The sequence below is a fragment of the Enhydra lutris genome, unplaced genomic scaffold (assembly GCF_002288905.1).
Source record: "Enhydra lutris kenyoni isolate GAN:26980312 unplaced genomic scaffold, ASM228890v2 scaffoldscaffold39, whole genome shotgun sequence".
Taxonomy (NCBI): domain Eukaryota; kingdom Metazoa; phylum Chordata; class Mammalia; order Carnivora; family Mustelidae; genus Enhydra; species Enhydra lutris.
Genome location: NW_019154123.1, coordinates 17,094,686 through 17,117,373, shown reverse-complemented (window position 1 = coordinate 17,117,373; position 22,688 = coordinate 17,094,686). Strand labels below are relative to the sequence as shown.

At 51.7% G+C, this 22,688-nt stretch overlaps 1 protein-coding gene across 1 annotated transcript in view; it reads left to right on the top strand.

Moving 5' to 3' along the window:
• Positions 1–22,688, top strand: part of LOC111155157 (solute carrier organic anion transporter family member 2A1) — a 79,833-nt gene that overhangs the window by 52,759 nt on the left and 4,386 nt on the right. Inside the window, exons 4-12 of the mRNA XM_022515234.1 lie at positions 7,127–7,354; positions 8,254–8,352; positions 10,409–10,545; positions 12,316–12,394; positions 12,936–13,100; positions 14,139–14,328; positions 16,358–16,523; positions 18,835–18,998; positions 22,270–22,334. Of these exons, the coding sequence (XP_022370942.1) occupies positions 7,127–7,354; positions 8,254–8,352; positions 10,409–10,545; positions 12,316–12,394; positions 12,936–13,100; positions 14,139–14,328; positions 16,358–16,523; positions 18,835–18,998; positions 22,270–22,334 (1,293 nt within the window). The remainder of the gene's footprint in view (positions 1–7,126; positions 7,355–8,253; positions 8,353–10,408; positions 10,546–12,315; positions 12,395–12,935; positions 13,101–14,138; positions 14,329–16,357; positions 16,524–18,834; positions 18,999–22,269; positions 22,335–22,688) is intronic.

Sequence of the window (22,688 nt, the reverse complement as noted above, 5' to 3'; positions counted from 1 at the left end):
CTCCCTCACTCTCTTTCTGCCCTGTGAGGAGACAATAAGAAGGCTCTCAGCAGAACCTATCTGTGCCAGCTCCCTGATCTCAGACTTCCAGTTTCCAGAACTGTGAGAAATCATTTTCTCTTGTTTCTAAGCCACCCCAGTCTAGGATACTTGGGTATAGCAGCCCAGACTGATTCCATTCGCTTCATTCTCCTTGACTGGAGCCCCTCCTTATAGCCTCAAGCCTAATTTTAAGTTTTCAGGTTTTTGACTGTCTTTTTTTCCTCCTTTTTAAAAATTAACTATAATGTATTATTCGTTTCAGGGGTACAGGTCAGTGAGTCCTCAGTCTTAGGTAATACCCAGTGCTTGTTACACACATACCCTCCCCAGTGTCCATCCCCCAGTTACCCCATCCCACCACCCATGTCCCCTTCAGCAGCCCTCAGTTTATTTCCTGTGATTAAGAGTCTTTTATGGCCTGTCTTATTAACTCTTCTTCCCAGTTTGTGTCATTTGTGTCATTCACAAATTCGTCAGCTGCTCCTGCTTTCACCCAAGCCTGTGACAACAGTGTTGAGTGGTGTGCAGTCAGGGTCATCTCCCGGGTCACACGGGCCCTTGATGCCAGCCCTGGGCACGCTTTAAGCCGGTTCTCCCCAGAGGACTCTGCAGCCACGTGTCCGCATCTTGTCTACCAGGCTATGATGACAGACTTTGTCAAAAGGCTTCCTCCAGTCAAGTAACACCATGTTACAACTTCCTGCTGGCCTACGAGCCCTACTAACAAAGGAAATGAGGTTGGTTTGGCATGAATGGCTCTTTATGAACTCATGTTGGCTCAGCTAAGCACTTTTTTTTTTTTCCCAAAGAGCTCCTCATCAGACTGTTGAATCAATCTGTGAAGAGTAAGTTCTGCTTCACTCCCAGTTGGGGGTGCATATTAAGTTCACATCTCTTCCAACATTAAAATTAAATGGCTTTCAGCCACCATCCTTCTCACTCAGGTAGAGCTTCCATCCCTACTATCCACTAAGAAATAGTTTTGATGATGAACCAGGCCAGATGATTCCTTTTTCCTTGACCTGGTGGTGATTCCTTGGGGTGCACGGCCAAGGGTGTGGGTGCGGAAAGCCCCTCACCGGCAGGGTAACGTCCAGCTTTGTTTTTATCATGTGCAGTGGACTGGCCCTCTCATGTCTGGCTCATTGGTCACAGGCCTCCTTATACAAGTAGGCGTTTTCCCTGGGGTCCCCACTAGTGGTGGGGTTTCAGTGTGTGATGGAGTGACCAGCCTCAACCTCAGAACTAGTCTTGCAAACTCAGTCGGAGAATAGAACCCAGGAAAGCTCTCTTCCACTCCCTGAGCTCACTCTTTTCTTTCAAAAATATGAACCCTTCCAGGCAGCTCCTTTATTACAATCCATCCTCTGCTGGCGATCAGCACTGATCTTACTTGTCTCTAGTTTCTAGACCCAGCCCCCAGGTTCTTAGAAACCTGGGCTTTATCGCCTGTCTCCATGGTTCCACTATCCCCTCTCTTCATTTAAATTTCTCAAAGTTTCTGGTCTCTGGATGAAAATTTATATTATCTGATCACTATGCCCCAGATTATAATATACCCATGATTTTTAATCCTAATAAGAATATTGAAAGGTAGGTATTATGATATCTGTTTTGGAGATGAAGACATTGAGGTTCTGAGAGGCCCCCAACCAATGAGTGGTAGAATGAAATTTGAACTTGATTTGTCTGGTTTCAAACTGTGAATCGCTTTCACTACCTTATGATGTGTCTCAGGCTGTCAAACCTAACTCTTTTGGTTTCTGCTGGTGCAGAAGGAGGAGAACAGTTTCCTAGTGTTCCAGAATGAAACTTGGAATGCATGCCCATAGAAATTATTTTGTAAGTGGAGACTTGGTCTAGTTGGAAGAGACCACATATTATTATCGAGGCATTAGGGAATAACAAGGCTTTGTGAACTGCCCTGGGAACCCAATTACTTCTGATGTGTGAACAACCCACTTTGCAAACCACTTTGAGACCTCAAATCATGTCTGAGTTTGGGACAGTCTGTTCCAGGCCTGCTAGTGGGTGTTACCAGAGTTTTCGGGAAGAACTGTTGAGTAGCTGAATTTAGGAAACAGGTCTTTCAGAGTGGAACATTCTGAATGAGGTTCCAGGGGTTTGCTGATAGCCTAAGGGCTTGGCACCTTGAACATGTTTCCAGAAGACTCTCCAGAAGAACCCCCTGGCTTTTTCCTATTATTCTCTTATGGATTGCTTCTGAGGCTTGGATTTTGCTTCACTTGACCCTACTCATCTGCAAACCATGCCCCCTTCTGAACAGGGAGGTATGTGTGGCTTTCAAGGAACATGACTTGAAGGAGAACTCACTGCTGCCCTTCTGTTCCCTAGAAGAACTCTCTTTCCTCTACCAGAATGATGAGCATGACTAGTCAAAGGAAAGCCCATTTGCCATGGACTTCCTATGTTGCTTGTTCCTTCTAGGGTCCTCTCTCAGACCCAGTTTCAGATCTCTGTGCAGAGACCTCCTATACCCTTGGCAGCCCCCCAGCTGGCCTCAGCCTGGCTGCCCCTGGAATGTAAGTCCTTGAACAATGGAATGGCTAGACTTTGGTCTGCCCAGATTTGCCCTGTCTCTGTAGATCCCACTCTGGGGAAATAGACCTTCCTGCCACAGAATCTCCTATCTTTCCAAACCCACTGAGGGGTCCAGAAATTAGAACTGAAACTGATTTTAAATTGTGGAATGAGTCAGAGGGTTGACTCACGTGCAGCTGGGGTGGTGCTGGGGTAGCTGGAGGAGGAGAGAGGTCCCAGCCTGTTTCTAGTTAGCATTTCACAGCCCTGTGAAAACTGGCACAGCCAGACTTCTGGTGTCTTGTGGGAAAAGAATGTGCTCTGATGAACTTGAGCCTTCCAGAAGTCGACCTCAGGGAAGATGAGAAACAGACTGACATCCCTCTGATGAACAGACTCCCCTCCCTCCCATTCTCAGGGCTCTCCAAGATGGAGGAAAGGGACCTTGGGTGGGCAGGCAGCCTTTGGAGTCTGTGGTGGCTGGAATAGGCAGGCATTTCTCTGACCTCACCACAGGATTTGACATGGTGGGAAGGTCAGAACTAGCAACATCAGAAGAGGAGGGTGATATGCTTCCGTAAGTCAATGGAGAGTATCTAGGTACAGGGCCTTTGCTGGAATGCTTGAAAAATGGAGGGAAGTGGCTCTGTTCCCTTCACATGGGCCTGAGCTCCTAAAGGAAGCTGAGAAATCCACTCCAGGGAGGAGAGGGGTGGAGTGGACCAAAGAAAGTTGAGTCCCCCAACCCATCACCAGTTTTGCCAAGGTCTTCCAACACAAGGTCTTCTCCTCCCCTTTCTTCTAGCCCTTGGGCTCACCAATCCCTGTCCCCTAGATTTTTAAGAGAAGAGCCTAAGGGTCTAAATTCTAGACAACTCCACTCTCACCAGAGGAAGCCGGCCGTAGCCCCCCACTGCCAGAGTCCCAGGCATGAGTTCTTGGGAAGCCCACACTGTGCCTATCTCTGGTATAAACACCTGTGCTCACATCAAGGCAGGGAGCGGCAGGTCCTAGCCACCACCGCCCTCTGCTCTTCCTGGCCCTGGGGCTCCCTGCCCCCAGGACAGCTAGCTGCGGCTTCCCTGTGGGCAGCGCTCCTGGGGAACGAAGCCTGCTCTTCTGCAGGTGAATTTTGCATGAGTCACAGACTGGGCCAGGGTGGACATGGCCCCATTCAGGGCTGGCATAAGGAAAAGACAGTTGATTAGGAGATCTTGAATCAATTCAGAATGTGGAAGAGCCAAAGAGGAACTCCACACACTTGGGAGTTGGGGCCAATGGCCTATATTTTAAAGTACACGTTTTAATAAAGGCAGTTCCTGACACGGAGTGTGACATTCTAAAAGATAATGACAGCCCACGACCCCCAGAGGGTTTTGCCTCCTGGACGTTTCATCAGATGGAATTTCCTGAGGATTTCTGTGGTGCTGGCATACGCTGCATTGTGCCATGCAAAGGCTGAATAAGCCAGTTGACATTTTTATGATCTTCAGTGACCACACATGTCCCACAGAAAATAATGTTGCCCTTCAAGCCGGCAACAGTGTTCTCATAAGTGTGTGTATAGTAAAATAGTAAGAATCAGAGAGATCGAGGACTAGAACTCTTAAAAGAAAACACTTATTTTCCAGGCCTTCATTTGTTACACGCTCCCGCAGCCAGCCTGGCCTTGTGTGTCTCACACGCACGCCTCTGGGCTCTGTATCCGGTCTGCACATCCGCAGAGCTGGCCAGCCCTCGCTGTCCTGCGTGCAATGCACGGCCTCACCTATTTTCCCACCAAAATAGCTCTTTTTGGGGTCAATTCCACTCCCTACACATGGGCCTTGCAAACGGGTCTAATGCCTCCAATGTGTTCGTTGCACCGCTCCCATCAGGATCTTGACCCTTCTGTGACACAGTCACAGACCCTTGACCCTTCTTGACACAGTCTGTGCCCTTTCCCAGCACCCACAAGTCATCCAGGAGCGACCGTGACTCACTCTGCTTCTACTTGAGGGCAGCTCGTACCGAGCTGCATTTTGTGCCATGGAGTGTCACCCACATCTCTGAGCCCCTCCACGTTGCTGTTCCCCAGTCCTCCTGAGGCTGATCTTCATCTACTCCCTTTGCTTCTTCTTAGCTCAGGGCCACTTTCTCCAGGAATCTTTTCCTACACCCTCTCCCAGCAACACTGGGTTTGCGCTTCTCCCACCTACTCCCTGTCCTCTGCCGACTCAGTGTGGAGCAGGCTACATCATTATTTATTGTGGTAATATATATGTATATATAACATAACATTTGCCATTCTAACTCTTTTGAAGTGTAGAGTTCAATGGCATTAACACATTCACACTATTGTACAACCACTTGTACGCTATTGTACAACCATCAACACCATCCATCTCCAGAACTTTTCATCTTTCCCAACTGAAACTATACCTCTAACTCCCCATTCCCCTGCCCGCCCAGCCCCTGATAACCACCATTCTACTTTCTGTCTCTCTGAATTTGCCTATTTGCGTTTCTTTGTGTGAGTAGAATCTGCAATGTTTGTACTTTTGTGTCTGGCTTATTTCAGTTAGCATAGTGTCTTCAGGGTTCTTCCATTTTGTACGGAGCGTGTCAGAATTCCCTTCCTTTTTAAGGCTCAGTAGTATTCTATCATATGTATCTATCACATTTTGTTTATCCATTCATTTGTTGATTGACGTTGGATTGTTTCCACCTTTTTGGCTCTTGTGAATAACCCTGCTATGAGCACTGGTGTACAAGTATCTGTTAAGTCCTGCTTTAAATTCTTCTGGGTATATACCCAGAGGTATAAATGCTGAATCATATGGTAGTTATATTTAAAGTTTTGGGGGGAACTGCTGTACTGTTTTCCATAGTGGCCGCACCATTTTGCATTCCTTCCAGCAATGTACAAGGGCTCTAACTTTTCCCCCATCTTATATGAACAACCCTTGATGTTTCCTGTTTGTTGTTGTTGCTGTTGTTGTTGATAATGACCATCCTGATGGGCGTGAGAGGGTATCTCGTTGTGGTTTGGATTGGACCAGGCGACACTGTGGTTGCTTCTTCAGTGAGCTGTGTAGCAAGTGGGCCAAGGCGTTTATAAAGGCAGTACCTGTGCCTGTCTCGGTCACCTCCTTGTCCCCCACCCCAGCAGAGTGCCTGCCCACGGTCACTATTCCCAAATGACTGACCAACTGAGGATAGATGAAATTTGGCTCAGGAATTTTTCCAGGACTCAGCATTCAAACTTTCCCCCAGTCTGGATGACCCTGACAAGAAGACATCTTGCCCTTCCTTGCTGTTCCTGGGACAGGCCTCCCGTTCAGTGGGAGAGCCCCGTATGCCCCAGCAGTTTTCAAATGTGTCCTGTGAAACAAACACCAGTGTGGAAGGGGTAAGGGTCGGGCTAGGCTGGACAGAGCATGCATGCCTGGGGGACAGAGAGAATCCCCTCATCCTGGGGGATGAGGAGGGCAGGCCCGCCCACCCCACCATCCAGGGCAACCTGGGGCAGAGTGGAGCAAGAGGGACAAATCCAGTCTGCAGCCTTCGAATTTCCTTTCTGTGGGGTTTGAGGCCCAATAGATCAGGGCTTATACCCTCTCTGGGAGCATCCCAAATGAGAATTAAAGGGGATTTTGTTAGTGTGAAAAGAAAAATAGAGCAAGATCAGGGATGTCAGTGGTATCCATTGGCTTGGACAAGGTAAGAGAAAAAGGGATTTTATGCAAGGGAGCCCTCGAGAGCTCGCGAAGCCTTGGAGAGGTGACAGTGCTGATTGGCTAGTGTGGGCCAAGTTAAAAACAGCCGCATGGAAGTGACAGTACAGCCAAGCCCGGTGCCCACAGCCACAAACCGCATGGTGCTCGCGGCATGATGGGACTCTCTGGGAACCTCACAGAAGGGTCTCAAGGTGCAGCTGGCTCCTGTGGGTGCAGCCTCATCTCCCTGTTTGTAATAGGAGGGCTTGAACTAGATGGTCTCAAGTCCTTTCCAACTCCCCAAGTTGTAGGATCCTTGGTTGCTGCCCACTTTCCGTAAGGACATTAAATGCCTTTGTGTGACACAGTGCCAGGCTTATCCAAGAGTCAGGCTCCAAGGGTCCTGACACAGGAGGGATACATCCCAGGTGGGGCTGACACTGTCTTCTGTGAGACAGAATGGCCTTTGTCCTGCTAAAGAGAGCCACACCCTGGGAACCCCAAGCCTGAGGCTGAGCACAGGGCGCTTCAGGCCAACAAGCCTGGGTTTTGATCCTGGATCCCCCTTTTTCAACTGAGTGACCCTTTCTTCCGGGAATGACGGTTTCAGCCTCCATGCTCAGCTCCCCACCTGTACCCATAGAGGACAGCCATGGGCGGAATGGATAGCCATGGGCGGAAGAGTCCTCTCCCACCCAAGAAGGGCTGCTCCCAGAACAGGAAGGCCACACTCCGACCTCTGTGTCTACAGTCACTTCCCAAAGGCATGAGAGGAAAGGCAGGTTTGGAAGCCTGCTGGTGGAACCAGAAGACCAAGTGGTGACTAGCACGCCCTCTCATTGCAGGGAACAGCAGCCACTTCCAAGCCGAGCTCTGTCAGAAGCATTGGAAGGACCAGCCCCCCAGCAAGTGCCATAGCACCACCCAGGACTCCCGGAAGGAGACCAGCAGCATGTGGGGTCTCATGGTGGTGGCCCAGCTGCTGGCAGGCATTGGGACGGTGCCCATTCAGCCGTTCGGAATCTCCTATGTAGACGATTTCTCTGAGCCCAACAACTCACCCCTGTACATCTGTGAGTCACAGGCTTGGGGAAGCCTCAGGGAGGGGGCCCATTCTCGAAGTGGCACTTGGTGAGGCCCTAAGGGGCTGAATCGAGGTCAGACCCTCGTTGCCCCACAACATAGCAGAGGAGTGCCGAGGTTTTGGGGAGGGGGTGGTGCAGACAGATCTGGTTGCAAGGCCAGCTCTGTTACCTACCAACTTTGTGATCCTGGGCAGGTGGCTGGCCCCCAGGGCCCCAGGGTCCTCACCTGCAAAACAGGGCTGATAGTATCTGTGCCCTGGGCAGCCGTGGCATTAAATATGCAATGTATGTAACCTCGTAGCCCCACACGGGGCACCAGGGAGCTCCTTTACCAGCTCCTGGAACTGCTGTTGTCCAATCCTCTAGGCACAGGCCGGGGTACTTGCTTCTTCCCAAACCATCCACTTAGGGACCAGACGGCCTCAAGGAAGGACAAACAAGGCAGATAACAAATGATCATCTATTGCTGCCATCCTTCCCTTAGAACAAACCTCGCTGAGCATTCTCGAGGCCCACGCCCCATACCAGACAGAGCACATGCACTGGCTCAGTAGCCCCACAGCTGCTGCCAGGGCCCTCAGCATTGTACTTGCAGGGAGTTTTGGCCACCAGCATGCCCAGCAGGAATCGCTAAATGCTGGGGAGGCTTTCCCTCCTGGCGAGTGGGTCTCTCTGGCAGCTGGCTGCAAGAGAAGCAGCTTTGGTTCTGCACATCTCAGGATCTTGAGTGATCCTGGTCTTGTCTATGGGAAATGCCCTGGGTGTGGACTTGTGAGGGCCAGAGGACAGACGGTGACAGCTCAGGAATCCCTCAGCTAGGGGGCGAACCTGGGGCTGACCCACTCCCTCAAGGTCCCTCAGCCTCCTTTTCCTAATCTCCCCTCCAGCCATCTTATTTGCCATCTCTGTATTCGGACCGGCTTTCGGGTACCTGCTGGGCTCTGTCATGCTACAGATCTTCGTGGACTACGGCAGAGTGGACACAGGTGAGTGTGGGCAAGGATGCCCAGTCTACTGCTGGTTCCATGAAACAACCTCCCCAGGCCCCAGCCAGGCAGGGCAGAAAATGAAGCTTTAAATCCACATGCTTGGGCCTCCTCCTGCCCTCACTCAGTCACCCCTGCCGAGCCTCAGACAGCCGGGACCGGGCCTCGTGCTGCCTCTTGCACAGGTCCCTGTCTGTCCTTGGGAAGTCTGGAGCAGGAAACCTTGAGACTTGGGGCAGGACCTCAGCGGTTGCCACCATAGCTGCCTATTTTGGTGGTGGTATTAAAAATAGTTTTATAGTCCTTGGATTCTAAGATGGTGTTTGATTATTTTTAAAAAAAGATTTAATAAGAGCTCTTTTGAGGATAAAAAAGAGGCACTACATAAAATACAGACATGGAATACGATTCGCATCATGTGGGACTCCATGGGCACTGGCAGTAAATGGGCTGTGTCTAATCCTTCTTCTGCCTCTCACCAGCTGAGTGATCATGAGCAAGTTTCTACATCTTTCTGTGCCTCAGTTTCCTCATCTGTAAAATGGGCCTAAGGTAGTACAATAGAGTTGTTGTCAGGATTAGAACATGCCTGATCTATATGAAGAGGTTTACAGGAATGAGCTCTTATACTTCACAAAATGGTATGGACGAAATCACTGTGTATCTTAGAATGAGGAGGCCATAGGCTCTATAGGCCAGGTAACTCCTCACGGAGGCAGCCCCCCAGGGAATCCTACAAGAGCTCATGGCCTTTGTAAGCTCTGATGCCAGCCCGCCTCTCAGAGGGCAGGGAGAGCCAGCCTCACAGAGGGGCAGGTGAAGTGCTTTGGAAGCTCCAAGGCAGGAGACAGGGCTCCTGCCTGAGGTGTTCAGGGAGGGCGTCCCAGGCCGCTGACAGCTGCATTGGGCCCCATCGGGGCGGGGGGTGGGGGAGGATTTCTGCCTTCCAGATGGAGAAGAATACTTGGACAAGGCCAAGAGAGGGAACCTGCGTGGAGTGTGGGGGTGATAGAGAAAGCTCCCTCCCACCAGCCGGAAGATGTGGCTAGAAGGCAGGTCTGAGCCAGACTTGCAGGAATGATACTCCCACCAGTTCCTGGCACGCAGATCGGAGCTTTCCCATCACACGAAGAATTTGGACAGGCGTTAGAGCCACCGTGCTGCCGGAGTCCAAAACTGCTGCTCCTGGGGGCCGTCAGACCACGATGTCTTCCTTGAGGTGTCCCCTGCCTTTACTTCACATGACAGGGAAAAGCCGGGGGGAGCTTTCTGCCTCAGGGTCAAGCCATCTTTGCCCTTTCACTGGCACTTTCACTGGCACTTGATTCCTGCCTCTTAGTTGCCCAAAGAGACTAGAAGCTGAGCTCCCAGTACCAGGGAGAGTGCCCAGTGATGCCTGGCATTGTTTGGCTGAGGGCCATTCTGCTACCATCTCCCTCCCTCCACACCTACATAGTTTCTTTACAGAGAGACACAATGGCAGACTTGCAGCTGCAGGTGGGAGACGTTGCTGGAAGTATCTCCTTTGGAGGCTCAGCAACCCAATCTGATGACGGTTGTTCCCTCAGGCTCCAAAGAACTATGGGGCTTCCTTTCTTAGGGATCAATAAAATTGGGAGGCAGTAGCATTCAGTGGTTAAGAGTGCAGGTTTGGACACCAGGGAGACATGGGTTTAAAATTAACCAAGGAGATCATACTTACCAGCCTTGACCTTGGACCAGGGCAAAGCTAACATCTCTGATCCTCAGTTTTCTGATTGGTTGGAGGTGGGTGGATGGAGCCGCCTTCACTGTTATTCCTACCAAGGGTTGGGAATAAAATAAAGTGAGTTCAAGTTTCTGATTCCTTCAGCCTGGGGATTCTCTGATTCCGGCTGTCATGCTCTGCAGACCAGCCGGCCTGGAGAGGGAATGTTGTCTTGAATCAGACTCTAGCTCATGTCTTACCTCTTCTGCATCATGGGAAGAAAGTCCTCCTGATCAGAGGCCCTCTTTCCAGCAAAATGAGATCCCACATTCATCCAGAAAACACTTGTTCCCTTTGCTGTCTTTCCAGCTGCCATTAACCTGAGCCCCGGAGACCCCCGGTGGATTGGAGCCTGGTGGCTGGGCCTGCTCATCTCCTCAGGCTCCTTGGTTCTCACCTCTTTCCCTTTTTTTTTCTTTCCTCGAACAATGCTCAGGGAAGGAGAGGTAAGGTTCTGAGAGCCCATGACTCTGCCTATTAGAGTTCAAGAAAGGGAGGTGTGGGAAAAAATGAACTGAGAAGCTTCCGCAAGTGAAGCAAGTTCTGGGTGAAATCTAGAGAAGTTATAAGGTGTAGGACTCCTCAGAGGCTTGGAGAAGTAAGAGTGCTGGTGAATTTCCAAGAGATGGTCTCTCACCAGCCTCCCCTTACCGCATCATCATCTCAGGCATCTGGGGGGTTCCAGGGAACGCAGTTTGGGAAACAACAAGTTCACAGTTAAGAGTCAGGAAAAGCTGAATATATGACTTGGCACAGTTGGCCCATCATGTGTGAACCCACAGGACTGACTCGGAAGGAGACCCTTGGAGCTGAAGAGTGTGAGGGTGGGCTGAGAGCAAGCCAACTGTGGGCAGAGGGACCTTCGGTGTGTCTTACCAGCCCTGTCTGCTGGGAAGGAAGTCAGAAAAGGATGAGAAGGGAAAATAGAGACAAGAAGTCTCAGTGGGGCCTTGATGTTAGGCATAGGGTTTGATCCCATAAGGTTCGGGGGTGCTGCAGTGGGTGACCAGACTGGGTGACCATGCGACACCATGGCAGCTGGGTCGAGGTTGGGGAGTCAGGAAGGAGGGAAGGCTGGCCATCTGAAGAGGCCTGTGTAAACATGTGGGATGGGGCTGAGCACCAGAGCAGGGGTTGCGGGGCAGCCAAGGCAAGGGCAGGGGCTATGTTCTTGGAGAGGGTGCTGAGGACTCAGCAGTGGGCAGATTGGAGGAGAAGAGGGCCGAAGTTAGCACCAAGGTTTTGAGCCAGAGCCAGAGCTCAACATTTGGCAGTGAGGTGTGTGAGATCTAGGCGGAGCAGCGGGAAGAGGGGCAGGGGTGGGAGGGCCTCCGCTTGGCTTGGGAAAGAATTTCAGAGGTTGTCAGTGCATCGTGGTGGTTTGGGGGTCAGGCACACCTGCATCTGGGTCCAGATGCTAAGTGATCTTGGGCAAGTTCCCTTGTTTCTAAGTTTCCTCTAACATACTGGAGATAGAGCACCTGTCTCAGCGGAGGCTGTGAGGAGAGCTGGTATGTGTGGAAGGCTGGGCGCGGCGCCCAGCATGGAGTAAGCACTCAGTGCGCGGGGACTCCCATGCCTGGTGGTGGGTTCCCCCAGGGAGCTCTAATGGCGTCAGAACTCGGGAGCCTTGCACACCGTGGGTAGGGGTTCAAAGCTGCTGCTGATGAGTTCCAAAAGATAGGCAAGCTCACTGAGGTGGTATGGGTAGAAAGTGTGGGCCAGGGTCCAGGATGGAGCCTTGAGCAGGACTCAGCTTTGGGCCCAGAAGGAAGCAGAGACTCTATAGAGGAGACAGTAAGAAAGAGCTGGAAACAGAGGTCCTTCTAGACCAGTGTATCCCAGAAGCCTATGGCCCCTGGAATCTGAGGATGGGGAAGAGGTGTAGCCATGACAGACAGACAAGGGGTGAGATCTGATCGGACACCTTTTGGCATCAGGCAAGGGAAAGTTAGACACGAATAACATGCCCAGAGGAGTCTCCGGAGGATTTGGCATGGACGTGTCCTGGCCGGCAGCCATAGCACAGGGCCCATGGACATGTAGGTGGCATTTGCTTGGAGAGAGCATTCTCTGCGCACCCTCCCACACACCTGGGGATGCTCAGTGCTGCCTGTCTCTGAGCCAGCGAGACCAGACCAGAAGGGGCGAGGGCACAGGGAAGGGTCACTACGGGGAACCTGGGCCTTAACATTCTCCCCCTTCACTGCCCACAGAGGTCTCCTGCCATAGTGGATGAAGCAAGGAAGATGGACGATGCCAAGCCAAGAAGTTCCCTGATGGATTTCATTAAACGTAACCAATGGACCCCACAAAGCCCTGGGGCGGGGTGGGGGACTGCTGGCTTGAGCTGAGGGTCAGGGGGTGCCCCAGCTCATGTGATGTGGTGTGTGGTAAGTGGCAGTAAGAGCAGGTGGTCCCATCTCTCAGGAGGGGCTCTGCCAGAGGTCCTGGTGCCTGCTTCTGTGCAGGTTCCAAGAGATTCAGATGTAAGCAGAGTCGGCCGCACCTCCCGGCCCCGGCCCCAGTGTTCTCTCCCCTCCTTTCACACAGAGGTGGCTGTCATGTAGGGAGGAGTTTCCTGGCATTAGCTCTATTTCTAGCCAGGCTTTGCCTGGTATCTTCTAGGCACACCCTCACTTTCCTTAGCCTGTGAGCATGTCGAGTGGGAGTTGGGCAGCTGCGTGCCCCCGGCCACTGAACATCTTGGTGCCTTAGATCTGCCCTGAGGAAGACAGGAGGGCTACCTAGAGGAGGAGGAAGGGCAGTGACTAGTCCCAAGGTAGCCCTGTGATGACTGCCATGAGGGCCCGGCCCTGACAGTGTCTGTTTGCAGGCTTCCCCCGTATCTTCCTGAGGCTGCTGATGAACCCACTCTTCATGCTGGTGGTCCTGGCCCAGTGCACCTTCTCCTCAGTCATTGCAGGCCTCTCCACATTCCTCAGCAAGTTCCTAGAGAAGCAGTATGGTGCCTCCGCGGCCTATGCCAACTTCCTCATTGGTGAGTCCTGGAGGGTGGGGGTGCTACAGGAACTGGGGGACCCTGCCTGGGCCCTGCCTCCGGGAGCAGCTGGACCCTCCTCCACTCATCCAGGGAGGGGCGAGGTCAGACCAGACACAGACAAGAGCCAGAGGAAAGAATTTTAAGGACATTTTTCCTGGTTAGTGATCTAGAATGTTCTTGGCAGATCTCTGGGGCCCCCATCATTCCAGGCAGGGATGGGTGGAGGCTAGGGTCTGCCTTCCTCCCCATCAGAGGGACTGGAAGTCTGACAGCCTCCCAAAGGCCCTGACATCATCAGGGGCAACAGAGGAAAGAGAGAAGCTAGAATTTGAGGTTAGGCAAAATGCCTTGCGTTTTTTTTTCCTTCTTCACCAAGGAACTGAATACGTTCACCTGGGTAAGGAATATGCGGCCCGGTGATTCTCCACCCTGGCTGCACTTTGGGATCCCCTGGACAACTTTAAAAAAATACAGATGGCCAGGCTCCATGCTCAGTCCCTGAAAGCAGAGTCTCTGGGGTGGGGCCCAGCACTGGTGTTTTGTGCAGCTGAGGTTGAGAAGTACTGATGTGGTCCCACTAAGCACCAAAGCGAACTACTGAGCCCAGTCTGCAGGTGAGCCTGGCCATGTGGATGTGGCAAGGTGGTCAAGGCCTTGGCCGTGACCTCATCCCTTTAGCCTTCAGTTCCCAGCTAGCACATTAGACAGGGGCACCACCGTGTGACCCATGTGGTCACAGTGAGAATGCAATGAGGGGCCAGGTAATGAAAGGTGCTTAATAAATGCACCGTCAACCCACCTCCCTCTGGCTGCAAGGACTCACTTGTTTCTTTATTCTTTGCATAAGCAGGGCAATGTGCTAGATGTGCCTGGCAAACAGTAAGCGCTCATTTAATGTTAGCTGGTACCATTGCAACTGAATGTATCAAATGTTCCTTCAAGGAGCCATGCCCCTTGTCCATAGTTCAGCCCAGTTTCTTGGTCCTGCCCCCACTCCCAGTCCTGTGCACCCAGACAGCTTCTCTTTTTCTGTAGGTGCTGTGAACCTTCCTGCTGCAGCGCTGGGAATGCTGTTTGGAGGAATCCTCATGAAGCGTTTTGTTTTCTCTCTACAAACCATTCCCCGAGTGGCTGCCACCATCATCACCATCTCCATGGTCCTCTGTGCCCCGCTCTTTTTCATGGGATGCTCCACCCCCATTGTAGAGGGTGTCTATCCCCCCAGGTAATGGGAACGAGAGGTGAGAAGATCCCCTTTGCTGAGGCCAGAGCCTGGATCTGGCTGCCATTTTCTTCCTTCCTGCTTCTTCCACTCTCTGCTCTCCTTTTCACTCTTTGATCTAATCGTTTATGTGGCAACGTAGAAAATGAGGTCTTGAATCATACGCTCAGTTATAGGAAGAAATGAGAGGGTTCTAGTGGGCCACCAGCCATTGGGATCAGGGCTCTGTTTTTTTAAGGAGCACCAAAAACTAATTAGTTTGGTTTCAGGGTGAATCTGTAGGGCCGCAAGCCTCAGGAACCAGGAAATAAGCTATGTTTAGCATCCGCTCTGTGCCGGCTACAATTACAAAGTCTTCTTGAGCTGCTGAAGAAAGATGAGAGAAGGGGCTTGAAAAGATCTGGGAAAGAACAATGAAAACAATGGCAGAAACCAAAGATTAGGGCAGGTGAGGAAGAGGGCAGGTAAAGTATACCTGTCAGACGGCATAAAGCAACCTGGCCCCAAGTTTGAAGTCTGGCTTCATGTTCAGCAAGAGCTTTAGGGGCCCATGAGGGGAGGGTGCCGAGCAAGGAGTATGTACTTTCTCCTGGGTGCCCCTTCCAACCACCTCTTCTTTTAGGTCTTGCCTAATGAGATTGCAACACTTGGAGAAACTACCTTTCAGTGCTCGTGTTTTCTCTTTTTCTTTGAGATACCCTCTTTTGTCTTTGGTGGGTGAAGGAGAGGAGGGGTATGAGGGAAGGGAGGATTGCTCAGGGCAAACCCCCACCTGGTTTGTATTGTTCTGCAAGCTGACTATGGATTGAGAGAAGCTGAGAAGACTTTGAGCCTTCAGGTGGTTCTCACTAGGAGCCTTTTTATTTTTTCAAAGATTTATTTATTTAGGGGCGCCTGGGTGGCTCAGCCAGTGAAGCATCTGCCTTCAGCTCAGGCCATGATCCCAGGGTCCTGGGATCGAGCCCCGCATTGGTCTCCCTGCTCAGTGGGAAGCCTGCTTCTCCCTTCACCCCTCCCCCTGCTTCTGCTCTCTCTCTCAAATAAATAAATGAAGTCTTTTTTAAAGATTAAAAAAAAATTTTTTTTAAGATTTCATTTATTTATTTGAGGGAGAGCAAGCAGGGGGAAGGGGGAAGGAGATGGAGAAGGAATCTCTTTGTGAGCGCAGAGCCCAACTCAGGGCTGGATCCCAAGACCCTGAGATCATGACCTGAGCTGAAATCACGAGTCAGATGCCTAACTGACTGAGCCACCCAGGCACGCCCCAACCCTGTGGGGAGTTTTTAGCACAGGGCTTTGTCCTCAGACTGGGGTGAGTTCTAGCACAGTGCTTTGTAGCTGGTGAAAGTTACTTTTCTAATCTTCAGTGTTCTCATCACGAAAGGAATATGATTAATTGTCGAATTGCCATGATGGCAGCATGAAAAGTCTTGGGCACTGTGCCTGGCACATAAGAGATACCCCATTAATGTTAACCATCAGCAGTGTAATTCTTTCAGCAGAGCCCTGATCTGTGATTTGTCAGCCTATCCCAAACCCCCCACTCCGAGAACAATCATGAATGTCAGATGAGGAAGAATGGTGGGAATGGTGAGATCAGCCGGTGAAACCCCCTGGATTGTAGTGCAGGAGGAATGCAGGGACCAGGGGCCCCAGTCTTCCCTCACCCCAAGCCCGGGTGGAGGAGGAGTGAAGGGAAGTATTGCCTGTGACTTTGAGGTAGCATCTGCCATCTCTTTCACTGGAGTCCTGATTGGTTGGTTGGTTGGTTGTCTTAATGCCCCTCTGCGGTGTGGGGTTTGCTGACCACGTCCTCCTGGCAGCAGTCGGTGGTGCTGTGAGCACTGACTAAGCCGTCAATTCACCATTGGCTCCAAAAGGCATAATTCAGATCCCAGGGTGGCGCTGGCCCGAGATAAACAGAGACACACAGGCACACTAACCAGGCAGGGAACTCACACTGGGCTGGTGTGGGGAGGTTTTTCTTTTGGTCTTGCTTTGTTTGATTCCCCATTTCCTGTTTTGCTGGCAGGACATCAAGTTCTATACATCTGCAGTTTCCCTCCTGCTACAGGCACTGCTCGTGCCCAGATTCCATCTTCCACCCAGTGTGCGGAGACAACGGCGTTGAGTACCTCTCACCGTGCCACGCCGGCTGCACTGGCATCAACATCAGCTCCGTGACCTCCAAGCAGGTGGTAAGGGCAGGAGAGGCCCCACGGGGGTCTCTGTGCTCAGCGCAGGCCCTCGCAGACTGCTCCTCGGCACCAGGACGGGCAGAATGCCACCCAAGCCACACTCGTTCCCAGCCTCATGGCCTCTGTGCCACACCCGCCCTCTCTCCACCTCCCCTTCCCTAAGGTCATGACCAGATGCCTGCAGCCCAAAGTCAATTAAAGATTGGCCAATGTTCAAAAAAATTCACATTCTTGAGGCCCAACAATGCTCAGAGCAGAAATGAGCCAAAGCACTCCTTCAGCTGACGCCTTTGAGTCTCATCCTGGCGGATCCTAAGGGGCAGTGCTGGATCCTGCATCCTGGCTGTGTGGGAAGCCACAAGAACAGGCCCAGAGGAATTGAGAGCAGGGGGTCTTCTATGATCAGAACCTGGAAGCGCGATCTAGGGCATTTGGTCGAAACTCTCAGCCCTGACGTGTATATAGCCTTACGACTGGTCTGAGGTCATGCAGCTACTTGGGGGCAGATGTGAGACTAGAACCCAGGACCCTGCCTCAGTCTGGGGCACATCGGTTCAAGGTCATGGAACTCCTGGCCACCAGACTGGACTTGTACAGCCCACATTCACTGGGTCCACAAGGTGAGGTTCTACCAGCCCTCCAAGGGCTAAGGCTCCTGGCTTCTAGGGTCAGCCAGAAGCAAATCAAGTCGAGACACATATTCAGTTATTCAACAAATACTTAGTGACCAGCCAGCACAGCCACAGGTGTGAGGTCTCAGTGGTGAACCCATCAAACAAGGTCCCCACTCTCGTCGAGTTTTCATTCTAGCAAATAAATGTACAAGGTAATCTTAGAATGTAACCCATGCTGCGGAGAGACTTAATGACTAGCCTCTCTAGTTGCTGGAGGCCTCCCTGAGGAGGTGACACATTAGAACTGAACAACCTGAAGAAGAAAACCCTAGGAAGGCCTGGAAGTGAAGCCTTCCAGGTAAAGGAATGGCAAGTGCAGGGCACAAGGACATGACAGAGCCGGGCACAGGAGAAAGCTGAGAAGACCAGGGTTGGTGCTGAGAGCCATGCCACACCCAGGCCAAGGCTGGGCAGGCTGGGCCTAGGAGCTGGATGTGCCTTTTCCTGAGAGCAGTGGGAAGTCTGTGCAGTTCTGCTAGAAACGCCCTAGGGAGAAGAACATGCCTCATTCCCTTAAGCCCGTGTGGAGGCCATGGACAAGGCTGGCCGCCACTTTAGCATCCTCCTCCAAGAGGACTGGGCAGGGCTGTTCTCACAGCCACTTTCATGGGCAGAGGGAGGACAAAGAGGGCAAACAAGATGGTCTCTCCATTGTCTTCTAGTCAGAGGAGTCTGTGGTAGCTTTTGTGGTTTTCTAATCTTTATTTACTTACGTCTGACTCATCTACTTCCAGAAGTTATCTTGACAGGTTTCCAAAAACAGCACAAATCCATTCTCAAGGAAAGACAGTAGATTATAAACAGAAAAAACGTATGTTAAAAAAACGCAGACTGAGAGAAATAACAGCTATATTGTATATGACTTATTTCTGAGCTTCCCAGCAGCCAAAATAAAGAGGGTGCATAGTTTCTGCCATCTGCCGGAAGGAAGCCTGCTAGCTGGTTAATTCCAGTCCTAGCCTTGTAACTGCTGGGACATTGAAGTGGTCACAGGCTAGTCCATCAGATGCTGTGAGAAGAAAGGCAAACACCACCTGATGTGGGCAGTGGCTCCCAAAGCCAGTTGTATAAGAGTGCTGAACCGTATGAACAGACCAGAGCCAGGAACTCTTTCCCTAGAGTCCTTCATGGCCAGGAGCTCCGCTCAGGCAGGAAGCTCTGGCAAAGGCCTGACTGATGGAGAGCTTAGTGGATTCTGCTGGGTTCCCACTGATGTCTCCTATTTGTACCGTTCTTGCTTTCCCTGTAAGAAGCACACAGACAGCAAAAACAAGCACCCATAAAACCACAGTGGCTGGGCACAGGGCAGCAGGAGAGAGCCCTCCCCTCCCCACCCCAGTCCCCTGCTGGGTAGGCCCTGCCTGGCCATGGGATCCTGCCTGTCCTGGTAGGGGTGGAACTGGGGAGGGGCCCCGCCCATGCTCCATGACCGGTTTCCGTGAAGACGGTTTTGATGGCCCAAACAGCGGTCAGAGGTGGCATCCGTGGGGCGCCTCAGAAACCTCACCAGGTCTGCTCTCCGGCCTCCACATGCATCATCGCCCAGCTCCCCAGACCCAGGGGACTCTCTGCCGGCCTTTGAAGTGTGTGGCTATGCAATGATGACTGCAGATCTCCCTCTCCCTCTCCTTTCCAAGATGTATCTGAACTGCAGCTGTGTGACCGGGGCGTCTGCTTCAGCCAAGACAGGATCGTGCCCCATCCCCTGTGCCCACTTCCTGCTCCCAGTAATCTTCCTCATCTCCTTCGTGGCCCTCATAGCCTGCATCTCTCACAACCCGCTCTACATGATGGTTCTGCGGTGAGTGCGCCTCTCCTTCCCCCGCGCTGCCTGCCCTGCCTGCCGGATTCTGTCTCTCCTCCTTTCCTGACACCAACAGAGACCCCATCCCCAGGAGGGCAGAGCCACAAAGGGCTGGGCCTCGAGGAAGCCAGGCTGCCTGGCTCCATACTGTGGACATACCTGAAGATTCACTTATGTTTAAATCCTGAAAGAACTGAGAGGAAGGAAGAGAATTCAGGTAGATGCACAAAATCAAGATGAAACAAACAAACAAAAAAAATGTGGAAAGTTCCAGAGACAGAATGAGGGCTTTGAGAAAGGCTGAAAATAAGAAAAGCCCAGTGTGCTAGGAGCCAGGACCAAGTTCTCAGGTCAGAAGGGAGAGGCTGGCCAAGGTGGGAGGGGAGAGCAGAGGTGTCCCATTACGGTGGCGGTGGAATGCTTCTGAGCTTTTGAGAGGGAATTGACCCTTCCTTCACCTCACCCTCTGCCAAAGAGAAAACAACAATTCAACCAAGTTCACCTAACCCACCCTTGCCTGCCTTTTTTCTGTCCTCACCCTCCTTGAGAGCAGAGAGGGAAAAACACAGGACCTGGATGACTAGTGCTAGGGTCAAAGACCCAGCTCAGCCATGCACTGGTCGGATGTCCTGGGATGTTGCTGACCTCACTGAGTCTCAGTTTCCTCATTTATGAAAAGAGGTTCGTGATATTGACCACAAGGGACTGGTGTCAGGATTATCTGATAAACTGCTTTGTAAATATAAGGTACTCTATGTATTGGTTAATTATCACTGTTAACCAAATTCTAAGAATTATTAACAGCTAGCTAGGTGCCAATGGCCTATTTTTCCCAAAAGGCTAGGAGATGAAGAACAGAAGCAGCCATCTGTTGGGGCCTGGGATTTTACCCTGTTGACAAGTTAGCTTGCAAACTACCAAGCTCCTGTTCTTGTTACTATTTCAAGAATGCAGGCAGGAGATAGGAGACTCGTGGTTCCAAGACAAAGGTCTATTACTCACAGGTCCATGCAAAGGGCAGGAACCTTGCATCATTCATCCTTGTGCCCCACATCCCACGGGGTGACCTGGAGGACCCAGGTGTATGCTTCCCACACAGTGAGCTCCTGTCATAGTAAGGAACACTGAGCTTGGGAAAGCCACCACCTACGTAGACCAAGCCTGCTCTTGGTCTAGCGTAAGGGTTCACCCCATGCCTCCGGGTGGCTTACTGCAACCACACGCCTGAGAAGTGGCCCAGGAAAATAGTAGTCAGAATTTTGTGTTCTTAGCACATTCCACGGGAACGGGTGGGGCTGCTCAGAGCCCTAGCATGTTGCCCTTCCCGACACCATCAGCACCCTCTTTCTGTCCCTCCTCACCCTGTGCATTCCAAGCACCAGTGCTTTCATCCAAGACCTTGAGTGGAGTTACTTCTTACACCTGGGCCAGATGGGCCATGATGGACCCTGTAACCCCAAGAAATATCATGGGTGGCCATGACGAGGAGAGGGAACAGGATAAGGACATTTCACAGGGAAGTTCCTGAGCAGCAGGTAAGGGGCAGTACCTGTCAGTCAGCCTCCCAGGAAGTCAGCCTTCCCCAGGGCTAGGGAAGCTGTGGAGGAAGAGCATCCTTTCAACCACAGGATGGGCTTTCCTAGAAAACCTCTCTCTTCTAAGTCTGATCAGGGGTGGAGCGAAACGGAAGAGGCCCCAGGATCCCAAAATGGTTTAAAGATAGATCCCACTGGGAAAGATGAGAGAATGGATGCTATTTAGTGTGAAGAAGGTGAGGCTTAAAGAGGACCTTGTAGGTAACCCAAGTGTTATTTGTACCCTGGTCCCTAACCAGGTGTGGAAATACAGGCTGGGAGAAATTTGGAAGGAGACAGCGGGCCAAATGCCAGAGTTAGTTCACAGCCGATGAGGGCAAACACCGGAAGGGGCTCAAGCCGTTCATCAGAAGCCAAACTGGGGTACCCAAGCCACGTTCAGTCCAGAATCTAGGGGAGTCTGCTCAGGGACAATGACCAGGACTATTATGGAACTTGGGCCACTGGAGGAAACTGTGGGCATAAAGGGAGTATCCACTAGATTGAGATTTGAGGCACCTTTCACAGGTGGGGGGTCCCAAATGGGTGGCTCAAGCCCATGAGTATTTGTTTCACTGGGCCATCCTTCAGAGGACCTGGAAGAGGGCCCTCTTCCATGTTGCTAGCAGGAGTGTGGGGCCAGAACAAAATGTGTGCAGAGACCTGGACATTACTTCTGAGTTCCCTTCCTTGATGTCCCTTCCACCCCAAAAGCCCTTCCCCCATGGCACCCACCCCCCAGGAGTGTGGGTGTTCAGAGCACGAGAAGCCTGGTGCCTCTGCAGGCCACCTCCTGGCTCCCCACCTTGTGGATGGGGTTTCCCTCTCTGCCCCCTGTCCAGCTGGGATGGCAGGGCCTGGCAATACCACCGCCAGATAGCTTCCCTGTCTCTCTTTGAATCTCCTTCCTCAGCTGAACACTTGTCCTCTCTTGAGGGAAGAAGGGTAGGGACAAGACCAGCTCTTTCATTTGCAGGACCCAGTGCAAATTGAAAATGAGAGGCTCCTAGTTCCAAAATTATTAAGAATTTCAATACAGCCACAGCAGAACATTAAATCCAGCCTGGGGCCTTTCTGAGGACAGGGCCCTGGGAGGCAGCACAGGCCACACGCCCACAAAGCTGGCCCTAGGTAAAGGATTTTTTCAGTTGCACACAGAAGCCTAGGGCCCAGGAGCCTTAATTACACTTTCATCAGGGCTGTCTTTATTGCTATTCACACTTCACAGGAGTTGTTCAGACCTGCTGCTGTGAACACACCCTTTCCCATCCTTCTCTCCATTCCCAGCCTCTTCTGCCCTCTGCCTCTTGAAGGAGGCAGGGGCAACCCTAAAAACCACAAGACCAGAGGCTCTCAAATTTGATTGTGCAACAGAATCTCCTGAAGGGCTTCCTAAAGCACAGATGGCTGGGCACCACCCCAGGAGACATGATTCTTAGGTCTAAGGTAGGGCCCGAGAATCTGCATTCCTAATGAGTTCCCAGGGGGCTCATGCTACTGGCACAGCAACCACGCTTTGAGAACCACCAATTCTGACAACAGGAGCACTCGGCCGGGGTGAACCCAACCAGCCAGGTGGCTGTCGGGCCATTTGAGGGGAGATTCTGGCTGGCTCTGTGGCAGGCTGCCCCTGACTGACCCAAGGCACATCCCTGAGTCCTTTGGCTCCTGACTCTTCCTATTTTCCTTTTCAGTGTGGTGAACCAGGACGAAAAGTCATTTGCCATCGGGGTACAGTTCTTGCTGATGCGCCTGCTGGGTAAGCGTCTGAGATGCCCCCTTCCTTCCTGAGGAGGGGCTCCAGGGCATGGGAGGGCGGGATTGCCAGGGGCAGGCGTGGGGGAAACCCTGTCTCATCTCTGCTGTAAGGAGAGGCAGTGCATCATCAACGTCAGCAAAGGCCAAGACCCTATATGGGCGGTTTCCCTGTTACTTGAGGTTAGGAAAGATTCCATCTATGGCATTAATTCCAAACAAAACTATGTAAGAAAAGTGAAAAGTGGACACAGCTGAGGATACCTAATAAAGAATTGAACGCAGGTATTTTTTTCATCTTTTTCCAAGAACTGGCTGTAGGAACAAACCTCTGCATTCCTGTCCCAGCCAGAACAGC